The sequence below is a fragment of the Zootoca vivipara genome, chromosome 16 (genome assembly GCF_963506605.1).
Source record: "Zootoca vivipara chromosome 16, rZooViv1.1, whole genome shotgun sequence".
Lineage (NCBI taxonomy): Eukaryota > Metazoa > Chordata > Lepidosauria > Squamata > Lacertidae > Zootoca > Zootoca vivipara.
The window spans coordinates 30,300,828-30,320,239 of record NC_083291.1 but is presented as its reverse complement, the minus strand read 5'-3'; the positions used below and the strand labels follow the sequence as shown (position 1 = coordinate 30,320,239).

General features: G+C 42.0%; 1 protein-coding gene across 2 annotated transcripts in view; it reads left to right on the top strand.

The window, feature by feature from the left end:
• TRPC4 (transient receptor potential cation channel subfamily C member 4) overlaps positions 1–19,412 on the top strand; it is a 66,959-nt gene that overhangs the window by 13,089 nt on the left and 34,458 nt on the right. For both annotated transcript variants that reach the window (XM_035097403.2, XM_060268705.1), the window contains exon 2: positions 1,025–1,429. In XM_035097403.2, coding sequence (XP_034953294.2) covers positions 1,052–1,429 — 378 coding nt within the window. In that variant the 5' untranslated portion in view covers positions 1,025–1,051. The remainder of the gene's footprint in view (positions 1–1,024; positions 1,430–19,412) is intronic.

Genomic DNA, 19,412 nt, shown 5'->3' with positions numbered 1-19,412 from the left:
GAAAATGTGTAAGATTGATCATTCAAAAATGACAATAGTAACCTTTTCATTTAAAACACTGCACAGTTCAGAGATCCCTGCTGCACACACACCTGTTTTTCATTCTAAACAAGAAAATTATTATTGTGGAGTTTGGTTTGAGTTTAGGCCCATCTTTCTATTATATTAGTCTTTCAACTTCATTCTATGGTTTCATTTAAAAAATGACACCTGGGGGAACGAAGGAGAGCAAAATCATAACAAGCTTCCTTTGCTTTTGAGATGCAAGCAAAATGTTTCAGAATTATTTTATTTTCAGTCTTTATTTTTAGGTAAAAATATTGCCCTGAGACTACACAGAATTTGAGGAAAGAAAGGTTACTGTGGTAATGGCCAGGTGCTTTCCTTTTAACAAGGCCAACTTTAAAGGATATAACTTTAGAGCAACAACATCAGTACCAGTCAATAGATTTTTCAGTACATTAATGAAATGATTTCAAGTGCTTCCCAACAGAATTCTAAACTACAATATGGAGCAACCTAGCAATGCTTGAATGCCCTTATGCTGCAAATATTGACTACATGGTGTAAGACTTGGGCTTTTGTTTGGCTCTGTATTTTTCTTTGCAAAAAAATGTTTGTATTTTCAGGCAAAAGCCACCTGAGTTAACTCTTTGTATAATACTTATCAAACACTATTCTTGGTTAAGCTCTCTGGCTGTCTTTGGTCTATTATGTGCATTCAATTAAATCATATTAATTCATCTATTATTGCTTTAAAGATTTGCAAAAGGTGCTTTCAAAATTTATATGGCAGGGAAAAAACCCAGGATTAAATATAAGATTTTAACTGATAGTAAAGTACATAAATTAATAAAAACCAGTTAAGCTTCTTTGATCTAAGTATTTATGCAGTTTTTCATCTTCCTGTTGCTAAACATGAACGCAGCCATTTCTGTGAAATTCCATTGCTATAATAATGGTGTACTTGCAATATTGTGTTCCAGGAATGTTTAACTGATGGGTGTTCTCTTTTCTATTGCAGAAAGACATGGTTAGGCTGGTGTGAGCTATGGCCCAGTTCTATTATAGAAGAAGCGTCAATGCCCCTTACCGAGATCGAATCCCGCTACGCATTGTACGAGCTGAGTCTGAACTCTCACCTCCCGAGAAAGCCTATTTGAATGCTGTGGAGAAAGGAGATTATGCCAGTGTGAAGCAAGCCCTGGAAGAAGCAGAGATATATTTCAAGATCAATATTAACTGCATTGACCCCCTTGGAAGAACAGCTCTTCTTATTGCAATAGAAAATGAGAACCTGGAGCTCATAGAGCTACTTTTGAACTTTAACGTCTATGTTGGGGATGCTTTGCTGCATGCCATCAGGAAGGAGGTAGTTGGAGCTGTTGAGCTGCTGCTAAACCACAAGAGACCCAGTGGGGAGAAACAGGTATTTTCCAATGGAAGGTTTTTTTCTGTTGATAATTGCTGCTCTAAGTCTCTGTATGTGTGGAGAGGGGGCGATCCTTTTCAGGATCATGGCTGGTGTAGAAAGGCTTAAACTTCCTCCCATGCTGCAGGACATTAAGGGAGACTGTGTCTCAAATGTATTTTAAAACAAAACAAAACCCTCATGTGGATGCATCAAATGGCTAGACCAGGGGTGTCAAACTCAAATTCATCGGGGGCCGCATCAGCAGTTTGGTCACCCTCAAAGGGCCGGTTGTATCTGTAGGACTATGTGTCCACTCTTTATTATCATAAATTATTGTCACTGCATTCAATTATTACTGTTTTTTTGTAATAATGTAAGTAATAACTAGCTCTGAAAGCAGAAACATAGTCAGAATAATGGCAAGTAGATATTCAAATGTACGATTATTGTACAATTTATTGAAAAATGATTTTTGGTAACTGCACTGGGTGGTGGAGGCTCTCTAGGGTTTCATGCAGGACCTTTGCAGAGCTACTAGTACCTGGAGATGCTGGGGTCCTTCTGCATGCAGGGCAGATGTTCTGCCAGTGAGCCACCACCCTTCACCAAAGGGACTGGCTGAGGTTGACTCACTGGAGCTGCTCTCCTGGTTCCAGGGTTTAAGGGCCAGAAGTATAAAGCAGCATCCTATGTTTCTGAGGAGAGGGAGAGGGAGGGGACAGGAGGGGAGGGAAGGAGGAAGGAAGGAAGAAAAGAGGGAGTGGGAGGGAGAGAGGAAGGAAGGAAAGAGGGGAGAGAAAGAAGAGTAGGAAATAAGGAAGGGAATAAAGAAGGAAAGAAAAAGAAAGAGGGAGAGAAGACGGAAAGGGAGAAAGAAGGAAGGAAGTAGAGGGAAAGAAAGAATAAGAATGAGGGAGAGGAAGAAAGATGGGAAGGACGAAAGGAAGAAAGGAAGTAAGTAAGGAAGGAAGGAAGGAAGGAAGGAAGAAAGAAAAGAGGGAGCAGGAGGGAGAGAGGAAGGAAAGAGGTGAGAGAAAGAAGAGTAGGAAAGAAGGAATAAAGAAGGAAAGAAAAAGAAAGAGGGAGAGAAGACAGAGATAAAGAAGGAAGGAAGGAGAGGGAAAGAAAGAATAAGAACGAGAGAGAGGAAGAAAGAAAGGGAAGGGGGGGTCGCCGCCTTGATTCAGCACCAGAAAAGAGCGTGAAGGGACCCAGAGGCAAAAAGCATTTCCCGTGCAGCGTGAGGCAGCGGGTGTCCGTTTTAGGAGAAGTGCGTAAAGCCTCAGAGTTGCACGTTTGTGAGGCTGAGCCGCTGCTGAGCTCATGTTCATGAGGCTGAGCTGTGGCAGGAGGAGGAGGTGAGGCAAGAGGAAGAGGAGGAGGCGGCTTGCCGGGTCGGTGTCCGGCAGCGCCGTGCGGAGAGTCCCGAGCCTCTGGGACGCAGCAGTGCTCTGTAGCACTTTGAATCCTCCTCCTCCTCCACGTGGCGCTGCTGGGTGCTTTGTCTGTGCTTCAGCAGCAGCAGCAGCAGCAGCAGCAGCAGTTTCCAGGCGCCGAGCCATGGCAGGAGGAGGAGGATTCAAAGTGCTACAGAGCACTGCTGCGTTGCAGAGGCTCAGGACTCTCCGTGCGGCACTGCCGGGCGCTGATCCGGCAAGCTGCCTCCTCCTTCTCCTGCTGTGGCTCGGGGCGCTCCACGCAGCGCTGCTCCGGCTGCCTTTCTACAACCCCTGGCCCCAGCTGTTTGTCGGCGCTTTGTCGGCGCGGCGCTTCAGCAGCAAGGTCCCGCTGCTGGGTCCCGCTGGCTGGGGCGCTCGGCGGGCCGCATGACGAGGTCTGGCGGGCCGGATTTGGCCCCCGGGCCTTGTGTTTGACACCCATGGGCTAGACCATTGAAAGCTTTGTATTCCTAAACTGTTCCCAAAAGGCCAGTTGTAAAGATCCTAACCCTTAGTGGGAGACAGCTGTGCAGTAACTGAAAAGCACCCGGAAGGATGCTTTTAACCCTGACATAAGGTTCCTGTGTGATAACCAGACACACATAACCAACATACTTGTCTAATTAATGCATGAAAGGTTTTAGACCAAATAGTAAGCTGTCCTGCCAGGCTCAGCTCACCTTTGGAGGAACTAGGTAAACAAGCCTACTGTTCTCTCCCAGCCTACCTAAGAAGAAGAGGTTTTGAGTGGGTTGCTACAGCTCAGACCACATGGCTCTTACGAGCCATTACTGTATTCCAATACCAACAATTTAGGAAGCTACACCACTGTAGCTAAGCCAAATTTTACTGCCTGTGCAACTCTTTCTGAATGCTGTATGGAAAAACACATGAATTTGACCTTTGGAGAGTTTGTAAGTAAATCATTTTTAACTTACCAATCGTGTGGCCTTTTTCTATGTTAAGGCAAGAATTTTGGAACTCACAAGGACATATTTTAAAGGTCTGTTTCCATGACTTGCTTTGCTGCCTATTTTGTGTTTTAAAATCTCTTTGGGTTCTCTCACCAAAGTGTACTTGCCCCAAACTTGGATCTTGGCAACCAGGAAGCCTCCTTTCTATATACCTAGATTTTTCCTTGGCACCAGCAGTTCCCAAGCCCTGCTTTAGAATATCCAGTATCCAACATTTGTCCAGGTCCCCTTGTGCCTCTCTGTTCCTGCTTCTGATGAGAATAGTTTGAATGTCAGAGCCCTTGGGTAAGAGTCAGCCGCTGAGGCAGGAGGAGAGAGGTGGCTTAATATGCAGAAGTGGACAGCCTGCTGTGCCACAATGTGTAAATCCAGAATGTCAGTAATATCATAGGAGAAGAGTGGAGGATTATAGTAAAGTGCTATGCAAAGCTGATAGGTGCTCTACTCCTTGTAATGTTGAGAAAGGTGTGGTGAAGGCAGATTGGTAAATGGGATTGCTGCAAAAAGTAGCTCTGAGGTTGCAGCAAATGCTGTTCTGTGTCAGTCAGAAACACTAGCAAGAGTCCTTGCAAATAGAAAATCCAAGCATGTATAGAAGGCAAGAGAGATAATATAAGACCTGCACCCCGAATGATGTGCTAGAACATTTTTGTGTAGAGATTAGAAATAGATGTAAGGTTCTGGTCTTTTCTTGTCTGCTTTAATTTTCATACATTATCAGGGTACTGTTAAAATATTGAAATGAACAGCATATTGAAATGTCTGGGAGCATTTCACAATGCATAAGGTAGCATTTAATTACACTATCTTGTTCTCATTGTGGATTCGGTAGTGAAAGAGGAGTAAAACGTATAATTCATTTCTTCAATAGCATAATGAGAGCTTATTGTTGTATTGTGAAAGCATTCAATGTATCATCCCTGTTTTTGCACTGCTGCAATGCTATGCAGTCTGAATAGAAGGGAATAATCAATTCCCCATTAGAATCCCCCCCTTTATTATCTTTCCATTTTTGGAAGAGAGAACAGGCAAAATCTCTGTGTCCTCTTCTAAATATTATTCATACAGAATACTACATTGCTTGTTTTGTATCCTGTAATTTCAGACCTCGTATATTCTTCTGTGACTCAAAACTCCACTAATAATTCTACATAAGTAAAACCTCTCCCTAAGATGGAACCCAGAATGAACCCTACCAAAACTGCAAAATTCCTGAATCACATTGTTGTTGTTGTTTTTACTGTCCTTTACTTTGCTTTGGAGTTATGCCACAATTCCACAGGAGTGCAGGAAGAGCTCAGAACATGACATTGAACATATAATTTCTTTCTGAAATCTCAGAAGCCAGGAGGAAGGACCAATCTGAATAATAATTCCAGTAGATGGAAGAGAGGCCTGAATTATGTAAAAACAGCAAACATTGTAGAATACATTATGCATAAGAGAAAATATACAAATATATTAATTTGCTTATTTAATACATAGTATAAAATCCAACTTTCCTTGGGGCACAGTTTAGATTGCAGAAAGTTAAAAAAATTTTTTAAAAATACAGAGTTACATATTTCTCGGTGCACAGAAACAGCAGATATAATTAAACTTTAGTACAAAGCACATAGCGCAACTCAGCCACAGTTAAGCACATTTAAATTCTTCCAGTTGGTGCATTAATGTGTGCTTACATGTCTTCCATTGACATCAGACTGACATATAAATGCTTATATTTGTCTGGATTCTGACCATTTTTTTAATAGGATGGAAACAAACGATGAGACTTCTCTCATATGAAATGCATTCTCAACTCCACAATGCTTATAAAGGACGGGCCACTCTCTCTATATTTTCATCCCCGAAAATTAGTATAGCTCCAAGGTTTCAACCAATCTTAATCTTGCCTGAATATGGTATGTTTTGGATGCATAAGTCCTACTTGTGTGAATGTGTGAGTGAAAAGGGGGGAGGCGTTTGTTTGTACCTGTGGTCTGTCAGGTGTGTGTGTACAGTGGTTCCTCAGGTTACAGACACTTCAGGTTACAGATTCCGCTAACCCAGAAATAGTTAAGATCTTTGCTTCAGGATGAGAACAGAAATCGGGCGGCGGTGGTGCAGCAGCAGTGGGAGGCCCCATTAGCTAAAGTGGTAGCTCAGGTTAAGAACAGCTCTGATTTAGTCTCACACTCTAAGTCATGCAGCTTCTCTATGCATAGAGAAGGCTCCCTATTTCAGGCATTATGCTGAATGCAATGACAGTAATGGTGGGAGCAGGAAAAGCAGTATAAGTTTGAGCATGGGGCTAAGCACATGACCCTGAATACCCCCTGAACACACTCTCCTTCTACCTGAGAGTAACATGACTCCTACACACCTAATTCATATCAGCAACTCCCCTCACAGGATATGTGTGTCATCTCCTCCAAACTTCGTTGGTCAATGTTAAATAGATATACTTGCATCAAGGGACCGTCTCAGTTAGTTTTCTATATGGGCAAATAATGCTTTGTTCAGAGTTTGATTCTATAATGTCTCTGGTATGTAGCTAGATAATTAAAGTAGTGTGCTAAAGTTGTAACAAATGCTGCTCTAGAAAAATTAGAACTGATTCATAGCAAGTGCACATAGAAATGGACTTGGGAACAAACATCCAAGACCAAAATAAATTAAAATACTTCCCTTCACATGCAAGAATAACTCAAGAGTTCCAGCACAAAGAATGACATGCAAATAGTAGCAATATATCAAATCACAGCATATAAACAACACAGAACAAGGCTTTGCAGAGCTGAGACACTTGATCTTTACAACAGCTTTCCTATCTGAGTGCAAACAAGTTTTGAGTTACTCAGAGAGCTAAAAATTTGTTCAAATGTGATATATATTGCACAGTTTGATGTGTACAAGAATGTCTAATTTATTACACATACCGTTATTTATGTTCAGAGTTGATTGCTGGCTAGCACAACTAAATGAGAGAAGGAAGCTATGTAAATCGAAGCCAAAAGAAAAAGGATATCAGGCTACATCAAAATACTGCAGTAAATCCCAACTACATATTTCCATATATCGTATATACTTTTAAGTGTTGGGTTTGAGGGCTGAAGAGGGCTGTCTGGCACTCCTGAACCCAGTGTTAAGCTTCTCTCTTCCCAATCAAGTTGCCTTTTGCAAGCAAAAGCAACAAAGCCTAGAAGTCCTACTTGCTGCTGTCACTTGCAAATTTCAGCCTTGTTTGTCCCATCCTTATCAATGGTGGGTGAGGGAGAAACAACCACTTTGTTCTCCATATGCTCAGTTGTCCTTTGTTGTGTGGTTCCCCAGTGCAAACCCCATACAAGGGATTTTGACAGGTGGGCAGCTCCACCTACCTGTCAACTTTGACCTGCAAGGCTGATATAGATAAGGATCAAGCCCTTCAAGCCAAAAAGGTTCCCCACTGCTTACACTGAACAAAATCATTTGATTTGTTGCAAACCCTAGGAAACAGTAGTGAATTGGGCTCTGAAAATGCACAAGTAAGTAAAGTGTTTAAGAGGATAGCTCACTTTTCAGTGAATATTTGGTTATGGATATGTTATGGATATCTGTAGGTAAACAAAACAAAACAAAACCTTGCACTCCATAGAGAGCTGGGCTGAATGTTAGCAAGTTTCAATTTCTGCCAAAACAAAGACACCATCCAAAAATATTTGGAGTACTGTAGAATAGCCACACTTTTTCCATTCACTTTTGATGGAGCATCTGCTTAACAGCTCCAAAATAGATGCAAAATTTATTCAGATGTAGATAAACTATTGCACTGTTTTCTTGGCCCATAAGATTGCTCTAATCATTTCCTTCTCAGTGACTTGTAGCTCCCTTCTAGAAATCAACTTTTGCACTTTAACCCTTCCATTTGAGCATACTGCTGATAATGTCAAGGTCATGGGTTTGATCCCCATATGGACCACCTGCATATTCCTGCATTGCAGGGGGGTTGGACTAGATAACCCTTAGGGTCCTTTACAACTCTATAATTCTATGATTCTATTGCTCTTTTCAAATAGCATTGCCTTTATAGCCATTATTATCTACTACAGGCATCCCCAAACTTTGGCCCTCCAGATGTTTTGGACTACAATTCCCATCATCCCTGACCACTGGTCCCGCCAGCTAGGGATCATGGGAGTTGTAGGCCAAAACATCTGGAGGGCCGCAGTTTGGGGATGCCTGATCTACTACCTCACTCTAAGTTGCAATGTGGGGAGGAGAAAATTATGAACGGGGGTTTCTCCCTTGTTGCTGCTGCTGCTTTAGTACCTTTTTACTCCTTGGCTGCTTCATTCGCTTTCCTATATTGCTCCCATGAAGGGCCACTACCAATCAGGGATTAAATAAAAGAGGGTAATGCCACAATGGGTAAATACACACTGCATTATTGTTTTGTATTTTATTATTGAAAACTTTTAACCATTTTAAAAGAGATTTCTAGCCACCACACAGGCAATCTGCTGGGTCACCTTGCCTAAAATTCCTTGATCTGAAGGACTCCTGGCCCTTTCTCAGTGAGACAGAGGGAAGAGGGAGCTTGGGGCCAAGGTACAGCCAGCACAAATGCTACATTAGACACAGTAAAGCACTAAACATCCTGGGTTCTGTGTGATTAAAAGGGTGATGGCATCGATGCTCCCTGCCTCAGGCAGAGACATTCATTGTTTTGTACCAGCTCTGACCTGGAGCTTTGCTCTGACAGACTCCACAGACTTTATATTATGCTTCCTTCAAAATGGGCAAAAGCAGCCCCCTTTCTTGTTCTAATAATAGCTACTATTTATTCCCCTGGGTGGGTGCAAGATGGAGAGAGAACAAACAAAACTCAGAAGCATTTGCAGTGATTAAGGTGCTGCACTACTATGCAGTGGTCTGTATTCCCATGGACTGTTCCATCTTTGGCCATGCTGCTGCAATGGATCAACTGTTCTGGGGATGTTTTCCAGTCACTTGCTTCTACGGAGTGTTATTTCTACGGAGAATTTCAAAGGCACTCATCTTTCATCGAAACACTGTCCAAACCTTCCCTGATTGCTCAAGCCCAGATTTATTATTTATATTTAGCGCACATGATCCTGGATTTCATGACTCTGAACCTGAACAACAGCCAGAACCCTGGCACAAAGGAGGAGGAAGGAGCTGGCTCAAGAAGACCAGTCATGCAAGCAGCGAAGATACTGAACCCAGCCTCAGGCCCTGACACAGAACCTGAGCTGAAGTTCTGCGTCAGGCTTTGGGAAGCAGGTGTAAGAGATCCTAGAGCCCTCTTGCTTCCTTCTCAAAGTCTCAGTAAGCACTTGCCTAGCTTTGGGAAAGGAAGCAGGAGGACTCTTAAGACCTTTACTGGGGGCCAGTGGCACTGCCCTAAAACCACCTCTGCCTTACATCAACTGTAAAGAAGTTGAAAAAGCTGACATGATTAGCCTCTTAGCTCATTATTAATGTTCATGGAAGAAGCCACAGAGAGAGAGGTAGAAGGAAGGAAAGGCTCTTTTATTGTTTGCATCTCTGGTTGTTTTTACTTTCCGGACTGTTTTATTGTCAAACAAAATGAACAAGGTGCTAGAAGATCTAGCTATGAATTAGTGCTCATATTTTCAGCGAACAATCTAACTTTGTATTGATTTTACCATAGTTTAATTGCCATCTAGTGTTTAAATGAGGCATTTCATTTTTGAAAAGATCTTTGTACAATTTTAATGTATTCCGCATCTATTTCAATTACAACCATAGCTGCCAAGTTTTCCCTTTTCTCGCGAGGAAGCCTATTCAGCATAAGGGAATTTCCCTTTAAAAAAGGGAGAACTTGGCAGCTATGATTACAACCTATTTTACAGTTTATGATTGGGATTATTTTGCCCTTGTAGCATTAATTACTTTTTTTAGCCAATAAGCCACTCCTTGTGATAAGAACTTTGCCATATGACCTGGTTTTATTATTGTAGATCTCTATGAAGTTTTTAGTATGACACAGCCCACTTTTTTCTGCACCAGCATTGTAAGTTCTATTCTGAAGGCCCTTGATGGATTTCCATGCTGTAATCTAGTTGTTGTTTTTTATATGCCTTTATCCATGGAGTTTTCTTGGCAAAATACTGGAGTGGTTTGCCAGTTCCTTCTCCAGGTGGATCACATTTAGTCTAAACTCTCAGCTATGACCTGTCCGTCTTGGGTGGCCCTGCACGGCATTGCTCATAGCTTCTCTGAGTTATTCAAGCCCCTTCGCCACGACAAGGCAGTGATTCATGAAGGAGTTGATGCTTTTAAATTACTGTATGGTGCTGGAGGAGACTCTTGAGAGTCCCATGGACTGCAAGAAGATCAAACCTATCCATTCTTAAGGAAATCAGCCCTGAGTGCTCACTGGAAGGACAGATCCTGAAGCTGAGGCTCTGATACTTTGGCTACCTCATGAGAACAGAAGACTCCCTGGAAAAGACCCTGATGCTGGCTGGAAAAGATTGAGGGCACAAGGAGAAGGGGACGACAGAGGACAAGATGGTTGGACAGTGTTCTCGAAGCTACCAACATGAGTCTGACCAAACTGTGGCAGGCACCTACAAACCCATCACAATAACAACTGAAAACCCAGTAAAATACAAATCCATTCAGCGGGAAGATAATGTTACATCCACTTGTAAAATCCCTTGACCTACTGCTCTTATTTTTGAAGATGGGTGAACAACATTAAATAGAAAATTAGCAACTTTGCAGCCAGTCCTTATTACAAATTAAACAGATTCCTTATTCAAGGGCAACATAACAATGGTTTATATAGTGGTGAGAAGCACAGTTATGATGAAGATTATCCACTAGTTGGCCTCCTGATGAATATGTATTATTTTTGGAATTCAATTATCTTCTCTTTGTTATGCTTTTCACATATCCTGCTGGCAAATGGAGTTGTGATAATGTAAGAAATTAGCTACTTTGCATGTCAAATATTGCCCAGCTGATCACACATTATTTTTCCCTTGACAGAATCCGTTTTATGTTGCAAAAACAGCCAACTTAGGGCATATACCAACATGTCTGCAGTAGTAGAGTTTATTTTTTATTTTTAAAGAGAAAATGAGGGATGTGTATATTCACATGTAAAAGAGGAGATGAGTGTATGCCAAGAATCTGAAAAAGCTGTAGAATATGCCAGACTGCTGTCAAAAGTCATGCCCACATTGGAACAGGGGTTGCCAACTTTTTCTGGACAAAAGGGCACATTAGGAATTTTGACAACAACAAGAAGATCTTTATTACAGCCATAGGACAGCGAATTTTGTCAAAATGTTGTAAGTCACCAAGTGGCTGTCGGGCATGGCATAACACAAAATGTCTGTCATGGGAATGTGATGTAACATAAAATTAAAGTACTCTTACTGCTGCTGCTTCACTAACCTACCGACAGCCTAATGTTTACTGTAGAAAGTTAGCTGTGTTCTCCTGGTCCTGATTGGGGAGATCACACAAGATGGATTTCACACACAAATCCATGAGTGCGTGCACATACGGATGCTGTTGTTGTCTGAACAAGGATCATTCCCTAGTACCAGGAAATATACATGAAATGGGTGCTCCTCCCAGCAGTGGATTTAGGACAGTTCAGGCAATTCCCTCGCACATGGCACCAAGCTGAGGGGGCACAAAACAACAACAACAACAATATTGCCTATATTTATATGGGGACCTACTGAGAAGATCCATAAAAAAGCAACTCTACCAAAGGAATTATTGTGAAAATAAGAAATATTTGGGTGTGAGTGCGCAAGATTTTGTCCTTGCTCAGGACCCCATATTACCAAAGTCTGCCCCTGACATCACATGCACATGACAAGGCCCCCAATGTCGGGTGGAACTCTGTGCCTCTGATGTACAACATCCATCAACTGAACTTAACCTCTATCTGAACAGGCTAACAAACAGCCTTGCTTTTAAGATTCTATTAATCTTACAGATACAGTAAAATATATCATGCTGTACGTGAGGAAAGGGGTTGCAGAACAGGAGAGAGAAGACATAGAAACAGGGATGATCTATGTGCAAGGAAGAGTTGAGAAAAGCTAGTAGAAGGGGGAGAAGGGAAAGGGGTGAAATGGGGGTGCAAAGAAGGTTGGAAAAAGGGAGTAAAAGACACAAGAACGGGGGGTGGAGATGAAATCAGGGGCATGAAAGGTTCTGCAGAATAGTAGGGGATGGTGACTTCATAATTGGGCAGAAGGTGAAAAGGTTGGTTAGTATCCATTGCAGTGTGCAAGAAGAGGAAGAGGCAGGAGGCTTGTGTACAAGGGGGTGGGGGTGTTGCACAAAAGGTGAGGAAGAAGGAGGCATGGGTTGGTGGGGCAATAAAATAGACATGGCTTCAGAAATGGGCTTAAGAAGGTGAAAAGCAAGCATTACAGTTGCATGGGGTGAGAAGGGCAAGCCCTAGGGGTTTAATGTGATGGGGAATGGCAAGAGGATTGGCAAGTGGAGTTGACAGGGGTGTGACCCCCAGTATTAAATATGAAATGAAATGAAATTGTTTATTACGGTCGTAATAATAATAATAAAATCTGCATATTATAAACAGTATATAGCAAACTGCTTAAGACTTAAAATTGAATTAAACAGACATATGAGAACCTAAAAGTTTAAAATTTGAGATACCATACAGATACCATACCATATCACCCTGGAGGCTCCCTTTGACTATTTTCCCCACAGGCTAATTTGTTCTGGGAGGATAGACTGCGTCTGCAAATCTGCGTGCAGAATCTGGCGACCGACCAGGTCGTCTTTTGATCTTTTCCTAAGAGGAGGGCATTTAATTTAGACTTCTCTGGAAGGTCAGCAAGCCTCTCCAGTAGGGACACAATGGTGTCTCTAGTATTAAATAATAATTTGCCCATCCTCATCAAACCTGACTTCTGAACTGTCAGGTTTATGAATTAAACCTAAACCCTTGCTGTATTCATTAGATATCTACCAACCTTCTGCAAATTTATCTTGCCTTAGCCTTTTTTAAAGTGATGTCTAAAAACATAAACACAAAACTGTAATAATTTAAAAAACAGGTGGAGCACAGTTAGTGGTGACTAGTCAGAGAATCTAAATCAGGCATCCCCAAACTTCGGCCCTCCAGATGTTTTGGACTACAATTCCCATCTTCCCTGACCACTGGTCCTGCTAGCTAGGGATCATGGGAGTTGTAGGCCAAAACATCTGGAGGGCCGCAGTTTGGGGATGCCTGATCTAAATGAATCAATATGTTCAGAAACAGCATACCTCTGAATGCTACTTTTGAGGATGATTTCCTGAAGAAAATATTTTGAACAGTAATAGAAATGAAGAAATTTAAGATTATTATTATTGTATAGCCACAGTAAAAAAAAAAATTCTCCCAAAAGAGCCCTACGTTTGCTAACCAATTAAAGGCTGATCTGCACAATATATTTTTGGCTACATGAATCAGCTGCAGTATATACAGTAATACCTCGGGTTACGTAACCCGAGGTACGACTGTAGTTGAAACTGAATAAATGCAGATGTAGATGTAGACTGGGCAATTATGCATATGGTCACCAATGATTGTTTTAATCTTAATGGCATTTTTCCTAACCACCATGAGAAATTGCTGCTGAGCATGTTACCTGATGCACACATAATACAGATGCCCACACAGGCTCCCTCCACAATTGGGATTACCCTCAAATCGGTTTCCATAACCATCTTGGAAATTGCTAGAAAAATTGCAGACAGCCGCAGACACCTTGGGGTGAAAGACTAAAGCCTTATATGTGTGCTTCTGCAGTAATAATAGCATGAGGGAGAACTGGGACAACATTTTGAAGCTCCACCTCCCTCCACCATGTCATGTTCTTGTTTCCAGTCCTCCATGTGCTTGAGGGCAGAATTGTGAAATGGGGCACCTCCTATATTCTTAGAGGTTCCCTGCACAGTTTAGAACCCCTGCTTTAGAGGTTTGCCCTCCAACTCACAGAGGGCTGTAAACAGGGCAAAAGGAATGAGGCATAACTGTGTGCCCCTGATCTCCCTTATCATGAATACCAAACAGGGTTTATTTGCTGCTCCACTCTGTCTTTCAATTCATTATTCCTTTTTAGAAGAATGTGACTGCAAATATTGTAAGCAAAACAAGAACACTTCATTCTGACAAATCTATATGAGAATGCTCTCTGGAATGTCAATAACGTTCCCTCTTCACACTAAGACAGATAGGTCTTTATTTATGATGTTATGCCAGGGAAACAATCATAATTGAGGAGACTGTGAGTCAGATCCAGATATACAGACTTATTTAAATTCAGCAGATGAATGAACATGGACACATAAATAATGACAATATATTTGCCTTTTTTGCTATGCTCCTCCTACAAGACTTTGGGAACCGTCTATATGCTATATATTGCATCACAATCTTCTGGGCAAATCATGACTCTACAGTTCTACAGTACCTCTTCACTAGAAATATGACCTCTTGAAGCTTGAATTATTTAAATGTCTACAATGCACAGAATTAAAGCACATGGTTCAGAACTTGTATTTCCCTTGCTTGCTTTCCCTGCTGCAAGTGACAAAGGCAGAGATGTCAAACTGTTTAGCAACATTATACAGACAGGGAAACTGTTTTCAGTCTTCATTCTGCACTCAATATACCTTTAGCTGCCTGTAGCTGCTTTCCTGAAATTTCCAAGATAATGAGAGCTCCAGGGCCTATGTCAATTTTTTGCGAGGCAGGGGGGACTTGCAAGAATTGCTAAAACTAACGAGTTTCTCTATATGTGGGGGAAAGCATGCAGAAACCTGAAGCCAATCAGATTAGTACTCTAGTTCTCAGTGTAGTCAGTTGTCTGCCAGAATTACTTCCTAAGATCTCTGTGCAAACAATTCAACAAATTCAAGAACCCAGGTATCACTTTGTGACTAAAGATGGATTGTCAGAGGGGATAATTTTATTCTTTTTCCCATAGGACCAGTTCATCATGCAGATGTTAGTTAGAAATATTGATGGACTACTCTGGTTCTTGCTGTCAGCTAGTTTTTTCTGCTGCCTTGTCTAATGTGGTGTGTTTCACTTCTTTGAATAAATTGGATTGGTTGTACTAACCAGATTGTTTGTCCCAATGTTGCCTTTGCTTGGTTCATGTGGGTCCACTTTGTTCTCTGCTGTCATAATCTGCTTGATGATCTGCATATCCTGAAAACAGAACTCACACAATACCTTTGATTTATTAGAACCAACTAAACACCACAGTAAGGGAAACTAATTTGCACAAAACCACCCTCAGGCTAAATGTGAAACAAAAATACTGAGTGATCTTTGGCCAGCAGCACCATCTCAGCCTAAATCTAGCACACAAGGATATTGTTAAGATAAAAGAGAGTAAGATCTGTATGCTGCTGTGAGCTCCTAGGAGAATATACGCATTAAAAATATACTAAAAATTAACTTTAGAAAAAACCTTTAAGTTGGCCTATATTAACTCAATACTAAAGTATTGAGTTAGAAGTGGGAGTGGGGGCTGAGAACTAGTGTCTTTTCTAAGGCTGCTATTATTATTATTATTATTATTATTATTATTATTATTATTATTATTATTATATACCGCCCTTCAACATAAGATCTCATGGCAGTTCACTAGTGAGTTTATAATTCTGGAAACCCCAATATGGTGACTATGGTGACCCTTTAATTTTTTTTTAAAAAATCTGGAATTTATTCAGTTTTGCCTTTGTGTGGTGCCCAGGGCTTTTTAGGAGAGGTGGATGATATTTGCCTGCTGTATTTGTGTTAGATTTGTTTTGTGTGTAGGTGTTTTTGGAGGGGGGTGGATTCTGTGGGAATGTTCAGGGAGCCAGGAGAAGATGAATTGTTTATTAATATCCTTCCTACTATAACTTAGCAGAGTTTTAACATTCCTGTTTAAATGCACAGCAGGTAGCTGGTTGCAAGCTTGTTTAAGCTTCTCAATATTATTCCTGGTAAGATCGCTTTCTTTCCCTCTTAAAAGAATAAACACGCCACAATCTTATTTAAGATATATAAAGTTTACTCACATTAAACATCAGTTCACAGATGGATCCCTGAAGGCAGATTTAGTTACAGATATATATACATGTGCGTCTATCCCATATGGATAGCATCTCTGGCTAAAAAGAGAGGAAGTCAAAGAGAGAGATGGCTGCATGCCTTGTTCTTTTGGTAACCTGGACAGGTAAGGTCATGCCCACCTCAAGTCACATGCAAGAGGAAGTATGTCCCAGTCAGGAGGAAACAGGAAGTTTTCTACTGACAGGACCAAACATTTCCCTGCAAGTCCACTCTAGGAAAACAAGGAATGTTGTATTTGACTGCTATCTATGTATCACATCCCACAGATTTTAAACATCACCAGCTTTTTTTCTATGAGGCTACTATTTTGTGATGTGTCTGCAACAGTTCCTTAGATTTCTAAATGTGCCCATAGAAAAAAGTTTGGAGACTTTTCTTCTACTACTACATCAACTGACATTTGAACCCAGGACTTTCTTGCTTACACTCATGGCAACCACAATTTGCGTGTCGAGGTCAAAGGACATCCCCCCAATTATTCACACATCACACAGCAATTTAAGTTTAAGGTTTTTTTGCATTATTTTGGCCACAACTTTATTTAAAATACAACCAAATGTGAGTGGTTGCTTAGGCATTGGTTCATCCATCTGTTCCCTGCCCTGGAACAGATCTGACATCCCTAGCCATCTAGGGAAGTCAGTAGGTAAACACCCCCTGAGAGAGGATGGAGCTGTGTGTCAGGCCCTTCACCTCTCCCCGAATGTTCCCCAAGGCTCTTGCTCTTGCATGGCCCGAGCCCCTTGTGGGGGTACGGATGAGAGCCCGTCGAGCCCCATGATTCCTTTAACGGAATACCGTATAAGCAGCAGCAATTTTGAGGGGTAGGCCTTCCTAACCCCTCCACCAACCAATTTTAACCAATGCCTAACCGCCAACCTTACAAGTTGTGACGATTTGCTACGCAGTAGGCAAAATCCAAATGGCAGCAGCCAATCAGCCAAATGGACAAAATTCCTATCGGGCCCCTGCCCCAAATGCAGGCGACCCCATGACAGGCATAGCAGTGTCAATCGCAAAAGGCCCTTAAAGAGGGCGGGCGGGCGGGAGATCTGTTGCACTTGGCAGAAGTGAAACCAGAAGCTGCATGCAGGAGTTTTTTTTAACGGCTATGGCTGTAAATCATTAACTTGCAACATGCCTTTTCCCCCAGCAACAAAACTGCCCAATCCCCCTGTGGAGATCCAGACTATTCTGCCCAGCAACCCAGGGATGTCCTGTTAACCCTTCCGTAACACGTGCTCTCCATGAATGGAGAACCCGCTATACCAACTGACATTGCATTGTGCTAACCGGTCTGTAATTTAATGCGTTATGTCCAGAAGGGGGACGTGGGTGGCACTGTGGTCTAAACCAGTGGTCCTCAACCCCCGGGCCACGGACCGGTCCTGGTCCGTGGATCAATTGGTACCGGGCCGCCCAAGGAACATTAAATACAATTAAATTAAAATTATTAAATCAAAACAATCTAAATAAAATATAAATAATCAACGTTCCCCCCCCCTCGGCGGGCCACGAAACAATCAACGGCCCCCCCCTCAGCGGGCCGCAGTAAAATTATCAAACGTTGACTGGTCCGCGGCGATAAAAAGGTTGGGGAGCACTGGTCTAAACCACAGAGCCTAGGACTTTCCGATTGGAAGGTCGGTGGTTCGAACCCCCGCGATGGGGTGAGCTCCCGTTGTTCGGTCCCAGCTCCTGCCCGCCTATCAGTTCGAAAGCATGTCAAAGTGCAAGTAGATAAATAGGTACCGCTCTGGCAGGAAGGTAAATGGCGTTTCCATGCACTGCTCTGGTTTCGTCAGAAGCGGCTTAGTCATGCTGGCCACATGACCCGGAAGCTGTCTGCGGACAAACACTGGCTCCCTCAGCCAGTAAAGCGAGATGAGCGCCACAACCCCAGAGTCGTCCGCGACTGGACCTAACAATCAGGGGTACCTTTACCTTTATGACCAGAAGGGAGAAAGGAATATTTTATGTTCATACTGGTTGAAATAACAATACACTGAAATGGAGCAAGATAAAGAAGAAAATAATTAGGAATACAATTGACAATGGCATTTACAGTAGTTATCAAGGTTTATATACTGCTTATAATGGTTTGCTGTGAAAATACTGAATGATTCAATCCCTTGTCAGTATTATGATTTGCAAAGTTATACACTAGAAGTCTATATTTTTACAATCCTAAGGTGTTAAATTTTCAACTAAGGCACTACACAAATATCAGATGGTGAGTTCTAAACTTGTAAACCAATGTGGAATGTTTGGTTCCCAACTTAGAATGTTATTCCAAACTAGTCTCAGGGTTCATTTCTGCTCCTATATTGAGTCTACAACATTAATTCACCCTTAACCTTACAAATGGAAACATCTGTCCTAAGAGGCAAAAGCAAGAGGGAGAAGAATCCCATCACAAGCTGTTGCCAAACATGTTACAACCTGACTAGAATTATTGCAGCCTTATACAGTACTTCAAATCTGTGAAACAATGTGCTAAACTCTGCGGTACCCAGCCTCGTGCATCCCTCCTCAGCTTTTTTCTCTCTCCCAGTTTTCTCTTCCCACTCATGTTTCTGCATCCTTCCCCTTTCATTCTTTCTTTTCTAGGCTTCTGCCTCTTCTACTCCTCCTCTTTGCTTAAGGATCTTCTGCCTGCCTTCTGTAGAATTAGAGCAGCTGAGCCAATGACAACCCAAGGCCTTTTTGGCTCCCCAACCCCTCCAATATGCAGGCTTCACTGTCACCCCTACTGCTTATGCCACTATCACAAAACCCCAAGAATAGTGTTTCTCAAACCATGGGCTATGGTCCACTACTGGGCCTCAGCATTGTTTCAAGGGGTCCTTGTCTTGGAGTATATATATTTTTGATTAACTATTTATTTTGTGCTTTTATCCTGTATTTTTGTATTGTGAACTGCCCTGAGATCTTCGGATGAAGGGCAGTACTGTATATAAATTAACAACAACTTTTTCTAGTAGTTACGTTAAAACATAGAGTGCAACTCTATCCATTGACTGAGGTAGGTGGAGTCCCCAGGTATCCTGCCTGGGGAGGAAGCCAGACCAAACCACCAGGAGCCGCACTGGGATCCAGGGGGCTGCAGGTGACCATGCAAAAGTCACCTCCCCCCATTTGATGTGGGGAGCGGTCATTGCTCTGTTCTTTCTTCCGCCGCTTGGAGGAGTGTGTTCTTTTTCCTACAGCTTTACATTTAGGTTGAACACATTGGTTCTTTTTACCATGATTTCTGAACTGCCACAACAACTTTCTGATGACTTACAGAGCATGAGAGTTGACACAGTCCTCACTCACAGTTTCCCAAAAACATTTCTCTAATCTGCATTGTTTCAAAGGCAAATATAATGAGGAGAAAGACTTGCGTTGTTAACTGAGAGGAGAAATTACCATTCTATGGCTTGGCCAAGGTGCAGTTTTGACTGAAATGAGAA